The sequence below is a fragment of the Peromyscus maniculatus genome, chromosome 4 (assembly GCF_049852395.1).
Source record: "Peromyscus maniculatus bairdii isolate BWxNUB_F1_BW_parent chromosome 4, HU_Pman_BW_mat_3.1, whole genome shotgun sequence".
NCBI classification, from domain to species: Eukaryota; Metazoa; Chordata; class Mammalia; order Rodentia; family Cricetidae; genus Peromyscus; species Peromyscus maniculatus.
The window spans coordinates 100,028,043-100,047,342 of NC_134855.1; the positions used below are offsets into that span (position 1 = coordinate 100,028,043).

Sequence of the window (19,300 nt, forward strand, 5' to 3'; positions counted from 1 at the left end):
CAGACCTCTCTTTGGCCTTCCTCTCTTCTCCAGCTCCTGAACTCTCCCTCCTCCTCTCATGGGCCCCAAGTCCATTCCTAGCAAACTAACAGGCCCAGGACTACTGGGCGGCAGCCATCCTGGGCCCACTGAGCAAAGCCAAGTTGCCTGTCTCTGCCACCTGGTGGCCTGATGACCAAGCTTCATGGAGGTAAGTTACTCTCCAACAGCCCTGCACGTTTTCTGGACACAGTGTGGAAAACAAGATCATAGGAGCCGGGAATGGACTGTGGATCAAGAGAGGAAATCAAGGAAATGTTTAACATATAGCTTTAGCATTCTATGCTCTCTCTAGACCTCTGGAAAAACAGAAATTAGAGAGGTGGGTAAGAAAGTAAGGAAGCCCACCAGAACTTCTGAAAATAATTCAAATAAACTATATAAAAGTTTACCCTCTTTATTAATACATTTATTATCTTTGGATGAAAAATTATAATGTTTTTCATACTATCACATTTGGTGTGTTATTTTTAAAACAGAATTTAAATATCTTTAAAATTACATTTGTGTATTTTGTGTACATGTGTCATTGTGCATGCCATAGCATGTGTGGAGGTCAGAGGACAATTTGCAGGAATCAGTTCACTCCTTCCTCTCAGGGATCAAACTTGGGTCGTCAGGCTTGGAGGCAAGCATCTCCACCTCCTGAGCCATCTCTCCAGCCCAGTTAAAGGTTTTAAATAGATTTCCTTGTTCTAAGACACCTTAAAACAAAAGTAAAGGAAGTCAGTCTTCTAAACTTTTGTGTTGTCAGGGAGACTAAAGAAAACAATAATTTACCATAGGAGGGAAAGCCCACTAAAGCTCATAGAAATTCCAACACACAGCCCCCGATGCTGACTTATCATTTCCCCCCAATTTTTACTTAGGAAACTTACTGTTTGGTGTTCTGATTTGGCAGGTTGTTTTGAGTTGGGATCTCTTTATGCAGGTTGGTCTGGAACTCAAGATCCTCCTGCCTCCACCTCCCAAATGTTGGAATTACAGGCCCATACCACCAGAACCAGCTTGAGGTTGAAGTTTGTTTTATATAGTTCTTCACTGTGATGATCAGGCTCTCACCTCCTCTACTGCAGGACCTTGAGGTTTGCTCATGCTCTTCTTTGTCCTTAGCTACCAAAGCAAACTGAATAACAAATATTTTGTTTACATTTTTTGTAGGCAAAAACCCCCAAATGCTATTGCCTTTCATACTATACTCTGATCCCCTTAAAGCCAAAGTCAGGGGGAAAAATACTCTTCCTTAATAGTGAAATAAAAGACTGCATGACAGTCAACTTACTCTTACTTCCACTATTCAGGCAGAGGCTGGAAATAGTGAGGGACATGAAACCTTTGAGAAGTCAGCAAGGTTTGAGTCTTCACTTCTGTGTACAAAGCCAATTCAGGACGCAGTGTTTTTTTTAGTTTAGGCAGAGCTGGCTCTGCCATATTGCTTGTTTCTAGATTTGTGAGTTCTGGAATCTGAATTCTGGTCCTCTGATACAGCAGTAGATGCTCTTAGCCACTGAGCCATCTTTTCAGGCCTTCTCTGTGTAATGTCTTCTTGTCTTTATCAACGAACTGATTTTACTGCCTCTCTCCATTCCTTCTGCTTTGTGTTTCAACTGTATCTGCCAGATCCTGCCTCTCTTTCTCTCTTTCCCCCTCTCCCAACCCCCCTCTCTCTGTCAGGTCCCTCAGGCTGTCCTGGAATTCACTATATGGACCAGGCTGGCCTTGAACTCATGTCCCATGTGCTGGGACTAAGTGTATGCTCCACTAGGCCTGGGCAGATCCTGCTTCTTTAATGATTTTCTGTGTTCCACATGGCATCTCACAGTGATCTTGTTGTTCCTATTGTCTGTCTTCTGATCCTTTTGTTTTCAGACTATAATTCATGAGATGCTCTGGTTTACATTAGGTAACAATTGGGATTGCGGGACAGACTATGAAATGGTCCAGAAGCCCATCTGTGGTCTGGGGAAGGAAGAGGAAGCCACACGGTGTATGTGTGGCTTGGACTTTAGCATGGACTGTGGGGATGGCAGCTATTTTAATGAACACATTTAGTAGACCCTGAAGAGAAATCTTAGTTTAAAAAGTCAAGTGTGCAAAGAATAACACATAGGATTGTTTATAACATTGCTAAATGTTGACTTTGATTTCCCTTCCTATAGGCTGCAAAGGAGCTCAATTCATTATTCATCTTGTCAAGATGGTCTATGACATTGAAATCCATCCCCTCCCATCTGCCCCACTCTCTCCTAAACACTTTTACATGTGTGTACACACATGCATATCTTTCCCTAAACATATAGAAATGTTGGAAAAAGTGCTAGTGACAAGATTTTGTTTTTGAATGGTGAAATAATAAAAACAATGATTTCCCCTTCAAAAGAACCCCTTATTCTTTGTAAAGTCAAAGTTGTAAACTTTTGAACCAGATGTGCTGGCATACCTGTAATTCCTGCACTTGGAAGGGGAAAGGCAGGAAGATTTTTGGGTTTGAGGGAAGCCAGACTATATACTGAGACCCTGTCCCAAACAAACAAAAAACTCAAGGAGAATGAAAAAGACAAGAAAAGCAAACAGAACAAAAACAAACAAACAAACAAACAAACAAAAAACCCCAAAAGCAAAAAACCAGACAACCTTTTAACAATGAAGCTAAAGACATTCAGAAGCTTTGGGTACCAGCCTGGTAGGAAAGACTACAGGCGACAGTAAAAACCAAACAGAGCATGAGAGAGGATTAGGAATGTGAACCTGCATAAAGACAGTGATGTAGTTTCCCAAAGAAGTGTGGCATCCGACTATCCAACACCCACAACAATGAGAACAGACAGGTGGCTGAAGCCAGAGCTCGCCTAGATCCACTTGTCACAAAGATTTAAGGCTGAGGAAGGCAGAGTCCATCTGATGGTGAGGTGGAGTGGAGGGATGCTGCACAATAAACAAACCCGCAGGACCGGTTCACTGGGGGGAGAACTCATGTGCACGTTGTTTCAAGAAGAAAACAACCTCAAATGTATGGACCTGCCACCCCTTTCATACAAGTCTTTTCTAAATAGCTAACTCAGGAAGAACTCATCTCACTCAAAGTACTTAAAGAAACAAAGAAATTGGGCTGGAGCAATGGCCTGGTACAAGGACCTGAGCTGGATGTTAGAAGCCAAGCATGGGGGTGCATGCTTGTAGCCCCAGTTTTAGAAAGGCAGAGACAAGAAGCTCTGGGAGTCACTTACTAGCCTGGCTAGCCTGACTGGTGAACTCCAGCACAATGACACACTATCTCATGACACTCAAAGTTGTCTTCGAGGCCTTCCCCCACATAAAAAAGAAACAAAAAGTTAGTGGTAACTATAAAGTAAGAAAGGGATAAAATTGTCCATAACAAAGAGAGAGCGCTATGGCACCAGAAAACATGAACAAGAAAAAAAATGGAAAGGACAGTGAGGCTCTTCAATGCCTGTCTAGGAGCTGTTCAGGAAAAGAAACTGGAAGCATAGTGTGGTGGTTCGTGCCTGTTATCAGTCATCAGGAGGCCAAGGTAGTAGGCTTGCCAATGACACACAGATACAGTGGAGGATAGAACAGAGCCGGCACTGTGTGCTCATGAATAGCATCAGCCTCACAGGTAGGGACTGAAACAACTTTTGGTGGCTCTTTATCAAATAACAGCATGTCTTGTATGGCAAAACTACAACATTTTGCAAAGCAGGATATTGTTCAGTATAAAAATTCAGGCTCTGGAACAAATATCTTTCATTAAAAAAACTAACATGTAATATAAAATTAACTATTTAAAAATGTACAATCCAGTAGCATTTAGTATATTTACAATGCTGTACAACAGCTACTTCTATTTCCAAATGTTTTTGTCATCCCCAAAGGAAATCTCTTTTCCATTACGCAGTCATTCCTCACTTTTCCTTCTCCCATATGCCCTAGCACTAATCTTTCTGTCTCTTAGGGATTTACCTATGTTGAATATTTTATATGAACAAAATCATAAAATGTGATCTTTTGTGTAGGCTTTATTTGTTCTGGGGTTATGCTAGGCAAGTACTCTAACCACTGAGAAACATTCAGTCCAGCATAATGATATAGTGTGTGCATGTGGTATATATGCATGTATGTACACATGTATGTTAGTGTACATATGCATAAGCATGTATGTGAAGACCAGTGGAGGAAGTTGTGTGTCTTCTTCCATCGTTTTCTTCCTTATTCTCCTGAGATGGGGTCTCCCACTGCTTTCTGGCTAGGCTGATGGCCAGCAAGCCCCAGAGATATCCCTGTCTCCACCTTTGCCAACACTGAGGTTACAGGAATACACGGCCATACCTGGTTTTTTATATTGGTGTAGGAAATCTGAACTCAGGTCTGTATACTTATGCAGCAAGTACTCTAAGCTGTCTTTACAGTCCATAAGTTTTTTTTTCTTTTTTTTTTCAGTCAGGCTCTCACTATATAGCTCTATATTGCTGTCTTGGAACTCAATATGCAGACCAAGCTGGCCTCTAATTCATAGAGATCTACCTCCTGGATGTTGGGATTAAAGGCATGTGCCACCATGCACAGCTCTGTGTTCAATTTTTTGAGGAAGTATACAAATGGCTGCATTATTTGACATTCTCATTAACAATGTCCTTTAGAAAATGTGTATGGATGTTTTGCTTGCATATGTCTGTGTACCTCTTGTGTTACTGGAGCCACTGGAGCCAGAAGAAGGCATCTGGAACTAGAGTTTTAGATAGTTGTGAGCAGCCATGTGGATGCTAAGAATGGAATCCAATTCCTCTGGAAGAGCATGAAGTGTTTTTAACTTCTGAGCCATCTCTCCAGCCCCCAGCAATGTACCTTTTAAAATTATATCAATCCTAGTGTGAAATTAGATTTCATTGTGAGATAGTGAAATAATGAATTCAAAATTCTCATGTGAATTTTCATGCCTAAAGGTATGGAACATCTTCTCATGTGTTTGTTGGCCACCTATCTGTTTACTTTGGACAAATGCTTATTCAATTTTCTGACCATTACAAAGTGGTTGCTAATCTTTTTGTGTTGTGAGATTCTAGATTTTTTATTCTGGATTCTAGACCCTTACAAGGACTAGAGTTTGCAAATAACTTCTTCCTTTATGTAATTTGTCTTTTACTTTGTTTTTCTTATTTACCTAGCTTTAATATCAGGGGAATGCTAACTTCATATAAAGGGTCAAGAAGTACCACCCTATTCTGGGAGAATTTGAGGAAGATTAATATTAATCTGTTAACTGTTTGATAAAATTAACAAGTGAAGTCATCTGGTCCTGGGTTTTACTTTGTTGATTAATTTATTTACTTGTTACAAGGGATGTTCAGGTTTTCTATTTCTTCTAGAGTCAGTTTTAATAGTTGATATGTTTCTAGAACCATTCCTATTTCATCTAGGTTACACATTTGTTGTCATACAACTGTGCATAAGAGTCTTATTTATGTGAGGCCTGTAATAAAACCATTTCAAATCTTAGTGATTTCATTCTTTTTTAATTATTAATTTAGCTAATCAATTTTAGCTTCTCCACCCACTAAAAGCACTATTTTTATTTTAGGCCCTGGCTAGCCATGGGCAACGCTCCTGCCTCAACATCCTAAATGTGAGATTACAGATGTGCTCCCTCATGCTTGGCAAAGCTAACAAGCTGCACTTTTGATTTTGCTGATTCTATTGTTCTCTATTTCACTTATCTCTACTCTATGTTTTCTTCCTTCTGCTAGCTTTGGATTTAGTTTGTTCTTTCCCCCTACTTGTTCTTTAAGGGAAATTTGGGCCATTTATTGTGAATTTATTTATGTACTTACTTACTGACTTATTCTTGTGGTGCTGAGGAATCAAACCTAGGGTCTGAGGCATGCTGAGCACATGCTCAACCACTGATTTATGTTCCCAGCCCTTTTAAGAGGTCCCAGGCAGGATCCCTTTATATTGTCCAGGCTGGACTCAAATTTCCAGGCTCAAGCAATCCTTCTGTCTCAGATTCCCAAGAAACTGAAAATATAGGCATATGTCAGAGTACTAAGCTCTCTTTCTTAATTTTTTTTAAGTTTTATTGTTGATGCTGCTGGTTCTAGGAATTGAGCCAAGGGCCTTTATATGCTAAACAAGCATTCTACTACTTACTGAGTTCCACCATTTTAGTTTTCCAATGTCAGTGTTTACAACTATACATTTCCCAGACATAATTGCTTTTTATTATAAGTTTTGGTATGTTGAATTTTTTTATTCATTCATCTCAAAATATTCCCTAACTTTACCTCTTTCTTTGACCCAATGATTAATTAAAAGTGTGTTGTTTAATTTTTACATAATTGTGAATTTTCCACTTTGCTTATTATTGATTTCTAGTTCCATTCTATAGTATCTGAGAAGACACTTTGTTTTAGTCACTGTTCTATTGCTGTGGAGAGACACTATTACCATGACAACTCTTATAAAAGAAAGCATTTAATTGGGTCTTGCTTACATTCTGAGGTTTAGTCCATTATCATCATGTTGGGAAGCATGGCAGCACATAGGCAGACATGGTGCTGGAGAGGTAGCTGAGAGTTCTACATCCAGATCTGCAGACAGCAGGTGGTGGGTGAGGGGGGCTCAGCCTAGCTTGGGCCCTTGAAACCTCAAAACTAATCCCCAGTGACACACTTCCTCCAACAAGGTTACACCTCCTAATCCCTGTCAAGTAGGCCACTCCCTAATGACCAAGCATTCAAATCCATGAGCCTATGTGGGGCCAATCTTATTCAAACCATATCATACCTCATATGACTTTAATCCTTTCAAATGCATTGAGATTTGTCTTGTGACTTAACATATGGTTTTAGAGAATGTTCCATGCACATTTGAAAATAGTGTATATTCTGATGTCAATGGAATCATAAGTGTGTGTTCAGGATGCTCCAGACACTGCATTTCTAGGTATGTGTGATCCATAGGAAATAAAAATAACCAATGAGACAGAAATCAGAAATAAAAGTTTCAATGCATAACTGGAGAAGGTTGGTAAAGAGAGGAATGTACAACAAAATATGTATCTTTGATAGAGCACTTTCTTCTCCTTTGGATCTGTATTAAAACTTGAAATGGTGCCACAAACTATGACATTAGAAAACATCAAATTCACTGTATTATTTTTTATTTATTGAATTATTTCAAATTATGTGTAGATGGGTTTGTCCAAATGAGTACCATTCCTGTGAAGGCCAGAAAGGGTGTTGGATTTCCAGAAACTGAAGTTACAGGTCATTTTGAGTGGGTGCTGGGAACTGAACTTGTGTCCTCTGCAAGAGCAGTATGTGTCCTTAACTGCTGAGTCATCTCTCCAGCCTCCATTGCATTATTTTCAAAGAAGAGATTATGATGTTTTAGCTGATGTTCTCAGCTCCTTTAGGAATGGAGTTCTGCATCCTTGTGTATTGAAATGGGCAGTAAGAGAACCTTAATTGAGCTATTCTTTCCCAAAGGTATCCTCCAGGCCCCCCTCCAACTTCGATCCAGGCACCTATGTTGAAGTGAATGATCCAACCACCCACACACCCTCAAAAGTGGTGATACAAGATATTACTATGGAGCTACACTGCCCACTGTGTAATGATTGGTTCCGTGATCCACTGATGCTGAGCTGTGGCCACAACTTCTGCCAAGTCTGTATCCAAAACTACTGGAAACTGCATGCAAAGGAAACATTCTGTCCTGAGTGTACGATGTTATGCCAGTATAGCAACTGTACATTCAACCTTGTGCTGGAGAAGCTGGTAGAGAAGATTAAGAAGTTACCCCTGCTCAAGGGCCATCCACAGTGCCCAGAGCATGGAGAGAACCTGAAACTGTTCAGTAAGCCAGATGGGAAACTGATCTGCTTTCAATGCAAGGATGCACGGTTGTCTATGGAGCAGTCTAAGGATTTCCTGCAAATCTCTGATGCTGTCCATTTCTTTACGGTGTGTGAGAGCTGGGCCGTGAGCAATCCCTTAGGAAAACTCTTTTGGAGGGCTGCTTCTTTCTTCTGGTCTCATCCCTTTCTTTATTCAAATAATGAGAAAGTTCAGAGTCTTCAGAAATACAACATGCCTTGGAAAGTGCTTCCTCTAAAGATGCTACATGTAGGAAAGGCACTATAAAAGACTATATGGCTCTTTCAGTCACACACTGGGTAAAGCATGAACAGAAGAGTGCTCCTGTTATAAGTTTCAAACTTTGATGGAGTTTCAATGAGCACAACAATAGAAACAGTATATGATAATGTATTATTGAGAACTAAGTTTTGTCACATTTGTAATTCCCAAGTGTTTAGGATTTCTGAGGGGGGGGATGTACAGTGAAGGAAAGGTGTGAGACTAGAACACAAATAATTTGGATTTGGCTGGGCAGAAGGAAGAAAGAAATGTTCCAATGGGAACGGCATAAGTAAAGGTGTTCAGATGTAGAGTTACAGTAGCCTCCTCAAATCCCTGTATCTAGACAATAAGATGTCAAAACTTAACTGTTTCTGTTGCTTATTTTACTCACAAATTTTGTTTTGGTGGTGCTGGGGATTGAGCCCAGGGCATAGTATAAGCAAAACAAGTATTATGCTATTGAGTTAAACCTGAGCCTTTGTCACAGTTCTCAAAAGAGACAGGAATTATGACACAGTAGAAGAGTAAGATGTCTTTGTTGCAAGAGTTGACTTGAGTGAACACAGACTTATTAGAGAAAAATGAGAAAGGACTCCAGAGAGCGGGAGGGGCTCTAAAGAAGGAACACCTCGAGCTTATTTCTTTCTTGGCACACCATGTCTTTGTAGATGTCTTTCCCACCATCCTTCCTCGTGTGTGTGTGTGTGTGTGTGTGTGTGTGTGTGTGTGTGTGTGTGTGTGTGTATGTGTGTGAGAGAGAGAGAGAGAGAGAGAGAGAGAGAGAGAGAGAGAGAGAGAGAGAGAGAGAGGTGGGAGAGACATACAAACATACACAGAGAGACAGAGAGAGAGATTGAGAGAGAGTTCTTTTCTTCCATGATGTGGTTTCTGGGGACTGAACTCAGGTTGATAAGCTTAACAATGACTGCCTTTACCCACACGACCACCTCACCCATCTCAGCAATGAGCTAACTTTAAAATTAATGGTTCCTTGCTGGGTGGTGGTGGCGCACACCTTTAAACCTAGCGCTTGGGAGGCAGAGGCAGGCGGATCTCTGTGAGTTCGAGGCCAGCCTGGGCTACAGAGTGAGTTCCAGGAAAGGTGAAAAGCTACACAAAGAAACCCTGTCTTGAAAAACCAAAAAGAAATAGAAATTTAAAAAAAAATTTAAAAAAATTAATAGTTCCTAACATTAAAATGTCTATGTTCAAACAAATACTGGTGTGCCTTCTATCCCCTGGCAGAATCTCTTCTGGAGCCAGGACTAGACTCCCCATCCTGCCATTTGTTTAGCCTGTCCTGTTCAACACCTGTCCTGTTCCTGTCTCCCTGTGCTATTAGCACAGTTCTTTTCCTATTCTACAGAGGTCTCTCCGTGCTATAGGCATGTGTGTGCATGCATGTGAAGGCCAGAGGAAAATTTTAGGCTTTACCTTAAGTACTTGTCCACCTTGTTTTTTGAGACAGGTTTTTCTCACAAAGACCTGGGGTTGCAGATTAGGCTAGGCCAGCTATCTGGCCAGCAAGTCCCAGGGATCTCTGTCTCCATCTCCCCAGCACTGGACTTAAGTGTGTGCCACCCTGCTCAGCCTTTTATAAATGCTGGGGATCAAACTCAGGTCCTCACATTTGTGGGGCAGGCACTGTACTAACTGAGTCATCATCTCCCCAGGCCCTGGGGACCTGCTTTGTTTTCTTTACCTCCCAAATTGCTGTAGGTTAATTCTATTCGGTATTTCTAGGAGGAGCTTGCCATCTATCAGAGCCAACTTCAGACAACCCTGAAGGAGCTTCAGTCCCTCAGAACTATGCAGAAAGATGCCATTGCTGCTTACAAGGTGAGGGGCAGGGGAAAGTGCTTATGAAGCAGAGCTGGGATAATCCCTTCCTAGAACTCCAGCTCTATCAAGAAGACTACATGGCACCTGGGTATTTCATTGCAGGGTAGGAAGAAATGTAGAGTGGGAAAAGTTCCCAATATTTGATAATTGAACAGATTAGCTTTTGTCCTAACACGCTGGGTCTTTTGATGGTTAAGTCACTAGGTGAACAACGTGGTATTGAGATCTGCTTGTTCTGTCCTTTCACCTATGGCAAAATAAGGACTTTACCAATAAAACCTACCAAAGATGGCTATGTCCAAAGAAATACTTTTATTTCCTTTGAGTTTATAACCAGGTACCTCTGATCCATGGACTCTCAGATTACATTTTCCTCCATCTGATTTGTCTTCCTTAACTGCTCCCAAACTATGTAAAGCTGTTGCCTATACATGCCTATCCACTTTAGACTTCACAGGAGTGCTAAACAATACTAATTGGAAAGATTCAGCAAATCAGTATCTAGGTTGGGAGCTAAATTGAAACTTTGGTTTCTTCATTAATTACGCTGTATAGGAGAGCCATCTGACATTTGGCATCTAGAAAAATATGTAGCCTCAGAGAGAGATAGATGGAGTTAGGGATGTTTCCAGAGAATTTTGTTACTGTTTCCTAGTTCAGATACTACAGTCAATATTCATTCAACAAATATTTGTTGAATGGGTCAAAGCATTAGACTCCCACACTAGAATCTGAGTTTGGGAGACAGGCATTACATAATGCTAACTATACCAATAAAATAACAATAATGACTAGCACTATATGATATGAAAATATAGTAATGAAGAGGACTATAGTGGAGAACCTATTTTAGGTGGAGGAGGAATATGCTCTGAAGAAGTCACTTGAGCTGGAGATGTACTCAAACTTGCCCAGCATGCATGGGTTTTATCACCAATATCACATAAACTGGTCACAGTGGCACACACTTGTAATTCCAGCACTCAGGAGGTAGAAGGGGGATCAGAAGTTCAAGGTCATCTTTGGCTACATACCAAGTTTTAGACTAGCTTGGGATACATGAGATCCACTCTCAATTTTTTTTTTTTTAAGGACTGAAGGATGAGTAACTTAATCAAATGAACTGGGTGAAAGGAATGTGAACTAAAGGGCCTGGAGAAGAGTGTTGTAGGCATAGGAAAATATACAAGGAGAAGTCAAGAAACAGGAGGTTAAACAGAAAAAAGTCCAATAAAACTAGAGCACGCTAAAAAGGTAATACTGAAGAGGAAGATATGGCCCAGTCAGGCATGTCTTTGTATGGAAGACATTAAGTATTTTGAATACTTCATCCTGTGACCACAGAAATAAAGAGTTGTAATAAGGATACAGTTTCATCTCATTTTGAAAATGTCTGATTGCTGTGTGGAAAATGGGTTAGAGAGAGACAGTGACAAAATCGTAGAAAACTGTTGCAGGTTAGTTTGTCAAGAACAATGGCATGTGACTGGACTAAAGAGCAGGAAACACAGAGATAAACAAAAGCATATGGTGTAGGGAGGACACTATATAGATGTGGTGATTGATTAGATAAGAGGAGTGAATGGCAATATCAGATAAGCATTTGGGTTTAGGAATCTGGAGCCCAAAAGCTGGAGAAAAGCTGGAGAAAAGCTGTCAGCATTAGATGCTACTTAAAGCTGCAGGAGGGATTGCCTAAAAGTGTAGAATGAGCAGGACAGAATACTAACTAATTTTGAGTTTAGGACAGAATACCAACTAATTTTAATATTTAAATTGTGGGTAGAGGAAATGGGAAATCATGAGAAAGGTGAAAGGGAAACTGGAAACACATGGGTTAGAAGAACAGTTAAGACTATCTTAAGAGTGTGCTAATGATTGTCCATGGAATCTAAGCTACATAAGACAGGCCATGAAGATAGAAGTTTATTAACAGAAACAGAGGAGGGTCAATGATTACAAACTTACTTTGTTGTTTTCTTTTTTCTTTTTAGTTTTTTGAGAAAGGGTTTCTCTGTGTAGTTTTATGCCTTTCCTGGAACTCACTCTGTAGACCAGGCTGGCCTCGAACTCACAGAGATCCGCCTTGTTCTGCCTCCCGAGTGCTGGGATTAAAAGCATGTGCCACCACCTCCCGGCACTTTGTTGTTTTCTTAAGATAGAGTCTCTCCATGTAGCCCTGGCTGCCCTGAAACTCACTATGTAGACAAGGCTAGCCTCAAACTCATAGAGATCTGCCTGCCTCTGCTCCCCTGTCCCCTCCATCAAGTGTTAGGATTAGAGCCATGTATCATCATGCCCAGGTTGAATACAAACTGGCATTGAGATTCAACAGTGCTGCAGTAGGGAGCAAGTGAACTCGGAGAAAAAGTCATTTTGGAGATGATACATTTTCTGGGAATGATGAAATTCCATGTGTGGTTGGGACTAAGTGGAGAAAGCTCTAAGTTATTAGAAAAGAAGACAATGAGGAACTGAGAAGTCAGGATATAAAGAGTTCACCAGGGAGGAAGCTGTGCTCTCTCTCTCTCTGACTCTCTCTGTCTCTCTCTGTCTCTCTCTGTCTCTCTCTGTCTCTGTCTCTCTCTCTCTCTCTCTCTCTCTCTCTCTCACACACACACACACACACACACACACACACACACACAAGCTGCAAGTGTAGCAATTACCAATTTCAGCACTTTGTACATTGTTCGTATCCTGTTTCTTTCATGCTGTCCTGGCAGCAAGAGTAGTTTTGGTTTTGAAAGGACAGTTCTCCCAGGTTCCTTATGCCCTAGTTTAGTAGCATCATTTAGTAGATAGTTTGCCAGTCTAGGAAGGTATTGTTAGTATTAATTTGAGAATGTTTAGCTAAGTTGTGGTGGCACACACCTTTAATCCTAGCATTCCAGAGGCAGAGGCAGGCAGATCTCTGAATTTGAGGCCTGCCTGGTCTACAGAATGACTTCCAAGGCAGATAAGGCTACACAGAGAAACCCTGTCTCAAAAAACAACAACAAAAACAACAATAATAATTCTTTTTAGAATGTTTGATTGACTCCACAACATTATTTAATAGAGCAATGGTTATTATCCAAGCAGTAAGAGAAAAAATGAAAACAAAACCTTTCCTCTTACACCATTAAACTAGCTGGGAAAGAAGGAATAAGTCTCCCAAGGGGCTCTGTTTAGTAGGATTGAATGTTGATGCTAAGCAGCCATTTGTATGGAATTTTCCAAGGTGTGTTGTGTGGTGTGAGTCCCTGTCTCTAAGTGCTAGTCTCAGTAGTAATCGTGGTGATGATTATGGAGGTTTCCAGGACAACAAGATACAACTGCAACAACACCTTTCCTTGGAGTTTCTCAAGCTGCATCAGTTCCTGCACAACAAAGAAAAAGACATTCTAAATGACCTCCGTGATGAGGGGAAAGTCTTGAATGAGGAGATGGAGCTGAATCTGAACCAGATTCAGGAACAGTGTCTTCTCGCCAAAGACATGCTGATAAACATTCAGACACGGATGGAACAGCAGAATCCCTTCAACTTCCTCAAAGTGAGATTCCACAGCAATTTGATTATGGGTACACTTGAAGGAGGGAAGAGGGCCTGGGGTTGGTTGGGGAGGGAAGGAAAGCATAGCCTAACCAAACTCAACCGAACTGAACTGAACCCAATCCACTGCAGTGCTTTGAAGATCCTTTGGGGAAAATGTAGGCTGCTTTTGTTCTATGTTCAGTGGAAAGCTGTGCTTTCATCTTCCTATGAAACAGTACAATTTCATCCATAATGCTATATGGATCAATATTTTTATTTTCCCACTAAGAACATTGAAGCTTTATTTTTCTTTCTTTCTTTTTTGTTTGTTTTGTTTTGTTTTGTTTTGTTTTTCGAGACAGGGTTTCTCTGTGTAGCTTTGTGCCTTTCCTGGAACTCACTCTGTAGACCAGGCTGGCCTCGAACTCACAGAGATCCACCTGCCTCTGCCTCCCGAGTGCTGGGATTAAAGGCGTGTGCCACCATCGCCTGGCTTATTTTTCAAAAGTATGTTTCTGATAGCCTTTGTTGAGTTTTGGGCTTACAGAAATAATAAACTGAACTATTTAAAAGTCTTTTTGTCAAACTGCTACCTGAAGTCTCACCTCTAAAGCAACACTGGTGATTACTTCAGGACTCAAAAGTTTAGTTACCCTTGGCACTGGAATTGCCTCTGATCTTTTCTTGTGGGAATATTTGGAAGTTCTCACTTTAAAAAAAGTTGACCTTAACTATGGATGTACTGGCTCCATATAATTCCTACCAGAGTTGGAATTATAGAAATCAGGAGGTTAGCAAATGGGAGGTCAGTTTCTCACAGGTTAGATTGGGGTGCTGATTAGGAAAAGCCTGTGGAGGATAAAAATTGTTCTTGGAGATGGACTGAGCACCATCACCTGCACAGGAAGCCAGTACTGATGAAACCTGGATGGTAATCAGAATAACCAGACAGATTTCTAGAGATGATAAACAGGCATCTGACTGCACTATTTCTCCTTTTCTCTTTTAGGACATCACAAAGCTCATAGATAGGTAAGTGCTTCTCCATGGTACTCTATCCCCTTCCTTCTGGCCCTGGAGGATGTCTAAAAAATAAACTGTTTGTGTCCCTTACAGCGTGGCGCAAGGAATGAGGGCATTCTTACCCAGACAGCTTATCTCCAAAAAGCTGAACCCAGGCCGCTTCAAAGGTCCCATCCAGTATATGATCTGGAGGGAAATGCAGTCTGTTCTCTGTCCAGGTATAGTGGGAAGTAGCTACTCATTCCTATGGCCCCCAAACTACATTTTATCTATGGGGTCTCTGCTGTGGCCCAAGTTACTTCTTTAGCTTGAGGCAAGGTGGAGATAGTCTTGGGTGCAGTTTTAAGATTTATTTATTAATGTATTTTATGTATGTGAGTGCTCTGTTTGCATGTACACCAAAATGCCAGAGAGGGCATCAGATCTCATTGTAGATGGTTGTGAGCCACCATGTGGTTGCTGGGAATTGGACTCAGAACCTCTGGAAGAGCAGCCAGTGCTGTAAACCACTGAGCCACCTCTCCAGCCCTTGGGTGGAGTTTAATTCAGAAGACTTTTTCTTTTTCTCCTGCTGCTATGATCTAAGAATATGTGTCTTTGAACTAACAATACATAAGAGTCTGATATTAGAATTACTCCTCAGCCTATAATTTTGTTTGATCTAGAATATGTAGAAACAACCACAATTTTATCCTGTTTTGCTACATCAGCTATAAGAATCTCTGGAGTATCTCTGCTCTGAAGGCATTTCCCACACATACTCCTTGTATATATTTAGAGTCTTTATAGGTCTTTTAGTGCTTTATAGTCATAGCATAGAGCACAACATGTAAAAGAGTGTTAGAGATTATCAGTGCTTCAGAAAAAAAAAACAGTTCTTCAGAAGAAAACAGTATCTAATTTCAGTAGATATGTCTGTGTAATGAGCACATTTTTGTGTTCTTGCAAATATCAAAGGCCTGAACAGGACAAAATAACACAAGTGGTATTTCATAAAAAAGAAATAATATTCTAGATATAATATGTATAGAAATAAAATTTTAGATAGCTTTGGCAAAATTTATATACATATTATTATTGTTATTAGCCTACTTAAAATCAAATATATACTTGTCACATTTTCCAAGTGACAAACATGGAAAGAAAACAATTTCACTGAAGTATAGTTAATAGAGTAGAATCTGCCAATTTTACCTATATATACCTAGTGTACAAGCTGTTGAGTTTTAACAAACATGTAAATATCTCTGTGATCAAGATAAGTGGGGGCTGGGGAGATGGTTTAGTGAATAAAATGCTTGCTGAACAAACAAGAGGACCTGAGTTTGAATCCCTAGCACCTATGTAGGAAGTGAGGTATGGTGGTAAACAACTGTAACTCCATCACTGGGGAAGAGTTGGGGGAAAATGTAGATCTTAGGAGGCTTGCTGGGCAGCCAGTCTAGTTGAAAGACTGAGTTCCAGATTTCAGTGAGAAACCTGTCTCACAAAATAAGATGGAGAGTGATTGAGGAGACACCCAAAGTAGATCTCTGATCTCCACATGCACATGTACGTACATGCATAGATATACTTGTGTACACAAACACATACATGAACATACACACACACTCACACACACAGGCATGTTTTTCTGCAATCAGTTCTTTCTGTATAGCTCTAGCCCTTAATGCTTGTTGATCTGCTTTATTTCACTTTGCATGTGTCTTCTCAAACTTTTGATTTAATGTAAATCACACATTCCAGTACGATGTGTCTAGATTTAGTACTTACCACAGTGCTTCCTTTGGTTTACCTATGTAGTTGCACATAGCAATAAATTTGTTTAACAGACACATCATAATGTGTTTATCTATTCTTCAACTGACGAACATTTGGGTAGATTACACTGAGGGCTATGAAGAATAAAGTTGTATGGTCTGTTCACACATCTTTGAGGAGAAGACCTAGTGGTAGGGTTGGAGATGTGCATTTAACTTTATGAGACACTGTCAACCCCTCTTCTCTCAAGTGGAGGAATCATTTTACATTTCCTACTGCACGGATGACAAGACCATTTTTCCTATTTTCTTGATAAAACTTGATATTGTCAATCTTTCTAATTTTAACTATTTAACCTTAAGTATAGTAACATTTCATCATTGTTTTAATGTATACATCTCTAATGTCTAATCCTGTTGAACATCTCTCCACATGGTTCTCTGCTATTCCTATGCCTTGTTGGTGAGACATATTCAATCTTTTGACCACACTTTTGTTGGATTCTTTTAACATTAAATTATAAAGGGACAAGTCCTTTATCACTCATGTTTGTTAAAAAGAATTTAAAGAAAGAAAACAAAACAAAAGTGTGTGTCTGTATATGAATTTGTTCCCCTGAGTGTGGCTGTCAACAGAGACCAGTAAAAGGTATTGGATCTCCTGGTACTGGAGTCACAGGCAGTTGTGGGCTGCTTGGTGTGGGTGCTGGGATCAGAACTCCTCTGCAAAGTGCTCTTAACTTTTGAGTCATTTCTCCAGCCACAAATTGCTTTTTTGATGGTTCCTTTTTTTTTTAACTTAAGTTTTTTGAGATACAGTCTTATGTAGCCCAGCTTGACTGAGAGTTCTGTGTGGCCAAGGATGACCTTAAGCTCCCCATACTGTTGTTTCTACCTCCCAAGTGTTAGGATTATAGGCATGCACCTGATATAAAACATTAAACAGCAATAACAACAACAAAACTAGGATCTCATTATATTATTCAGGCTGGCTTTGAAATTAGGATCTTTCTGTCTCAGCCTCCTAGGTATAGGTATGTGCTACAGCTCCAAATGAATTTTAATTGACACATGGTAACTGTATGTATTTATAGGATGCAATATAATATTCAACACATGTATGCAACATATAATAATTCAATCATGGTAATTAGTATTTATATTTCCTCAATAAATAAAGCCTGGGGATATAGCTCAGTAACAGAATGCTGGCCTCACATATACAAGGCCTTGGGCTCAATCTCCAGCACTGGCTACAAAACAAAACCACTGGGGGAAAATATTTATATATATATATAATTATGATTACCATATTGTGCTATAAAACTCTGAAAGTAACATCTATCTCACCATATTTTGGTATCTGTTATCCAATATCATTCTACCCCCATCCCTCCCTATCCTTTCTAGCCTCCAGTGATCACTAGTCTATTTCTATGAGGCAAACTTTCTTAGCTTTTACATATTTAAAAAAAATCTTCATCTGTCGTGGAATTTTAATATTATAGACTACAATATAAATTAATTACTTACAAATGTGAAATTAAAGATCGTTTACAAAGTATAAGCCTGGTTTTGTAATTACCAGTTTAAAATGACATAAAGTTACTTTGTTAGATTGCCATAAAAATTTCTAAATGTTTGCTTTCATTGTATTATCTTGTCCCAGGCTGGTAACCACATAATCTGTAGACTCTATTCTGAAGAGCAGTGGCACATAGCACCCTAGAGCTCCAATGTCTCACTGCATGTTAAACCAAATATAATCTCCACCAGGTATCTCAGTCTTCCCTAGCTCTAACAGATAGTTTCTCATACACAAGCAACTAATTGCATTTAATCTACCCTCCCCCGTCTCTGCTTACCCAAAGTATACCATGTTATAGCCCAATTGAGACACTCTCCTTAGTAAGGTTTCCTGGGACAATTTCACCTATTTTTACCACTTGGTATTAGTCAAGATTCACATTATTTGTATTGTTTCCTTCAGTAGAACATAAATTACTTCAGAACAAAGTTTAATTTTATCGCTAATATAAAAAGGTCTAGAAATAGCAACATGGATACCAAGCAATAGAAAGTATATGAGAAACTTCCTGACTAGGGGTTTATGTATATTGAGATGAAAACACAAATATCTATGCTAGTATTATTTCTTACTATGGAAAATTGCATTCACTTCCTTTCCCCTCTTCCCTGCTATCTCATTTTCTTACTAGGCCTATCTCAATTAACTCTGGATCCTAAAACAGCTCATCCAAATCTGGTGCTATCCGATAGCAGGACCAGTGTGTGTCATGGTGATGTTAAGCAGGTAATGCCTGATGATCCAGAGAGGTTTGATTCAAGTGTGGCTGTACTGGGCTCAAAAGGCTTCACCTCTGGAAAGTGGTATTGGGAAGTAGAAGTAGCAAAGAAGACAAAATGGACAGTTGGAGTCGTCAGAGAGTCCATCATTCGGAAGGGGAGCTGCCCTCTGACTCCTGAGCAAGGATTCTGGCTTTTAAGACTAAGGAACCAAACTGATCTAAAGGCTTTGGATTTGCCTTCTTGTAGTCTGAAAGAGGGTGATCTCAACAGGGTGGGCATATACCTGGATTATGAGGGAGGGCAGGTGTCCTTCTATAATGCTGCAACCATGAGTCATCTTTACACCTTCAGTAGTCTTTTCATGGAGACACTTTTCCCCTACTTCTGTCCCTGCCTTAATGATGGTGGAGAGAATAAAGAACCATTGCACATCGTACATCCACAGTAATTAGTCATACTGTTGTATAAATTCAGAGCGTTATTAAAGTGTTGAAATAGTTTACCAATTTCACTGGATTCTCTTTCCAATTTATGGGGAACTCTGAAACAATAAAAGCAGGATTCACAAACTGACTTACATTTCAGTTCCCTACATGGATTTTGCTGGAGCCTTTCAAGACAACACTCTACTTCTGTGGGGTCTTCTAGGACACAGGGAGCTTCCCTGA

General features: G+C 40.0%; 2 protein-coding genes across 8 annotated transcripts in view; one reads left to right on the forward strand and one right to left on the reverse strand.

The window, feature by feature from the left end:
• Nucleotides 1-19,300, reverse strand: part of Patl2 (PAT1 homolog 2) — an 82,480-nt gene that overhangs the window by 58,450 nt on the left and 4,730 nt on the right. For all 7 annotated transcript variants that reach the window (XM_076570483.1, XM_076570486.1, XM_076570480.1 and 4 more), the window contains exon 2: nt 918-1,165. The gene's annotated coding sequence lies outside the window, so the exon portion shown is untranslated. The remainder of the gene's footprint in view (nt 1-917; nt 1,166-19,300) is intronic.
• On the forward strand, nt 2-19,139 carry Trim69 (tripartite motif containing 69). The gene is made up of 7 exons (XM_006995121.4): nt 2-190; nt 7,527-8,003; nt 9,924-10,019; nt 13,325-13,558; nt 14,549-14,571; nt 14,656-14,780; nt 18,542-19,139. The coding sequence occupies exons 1-7, from the start codon at nt 185-187 to the stop codon at nt 19,078-19,080; spliced, it is 1,500 nt and encodes a 499-aa protein (XP_006995183.2). The 5' UTR covers nt 2-184; the 3' UTR covers nt 19,081-19,139.

Bases quoted from the DNA above. Each gene is read 5' to 3' on its own strand.
- Trim69 (XM_006995121.4), top strand. The intron at 10,020-13,324 runs GTGAGGGGCAGG...GGAGGTTTCCAG, and splicing joins ATGCCATTGCTGCTTACAAG to GACAACAAGATACAACTGCA. The intron at 14,572-14,655 runs GTAAGTGCTTCT...TGTCCCTTACAG, and splicing joins ATCACAAAGCTCATAGATAG to CGTGGCGCAAGGAATGAGGG.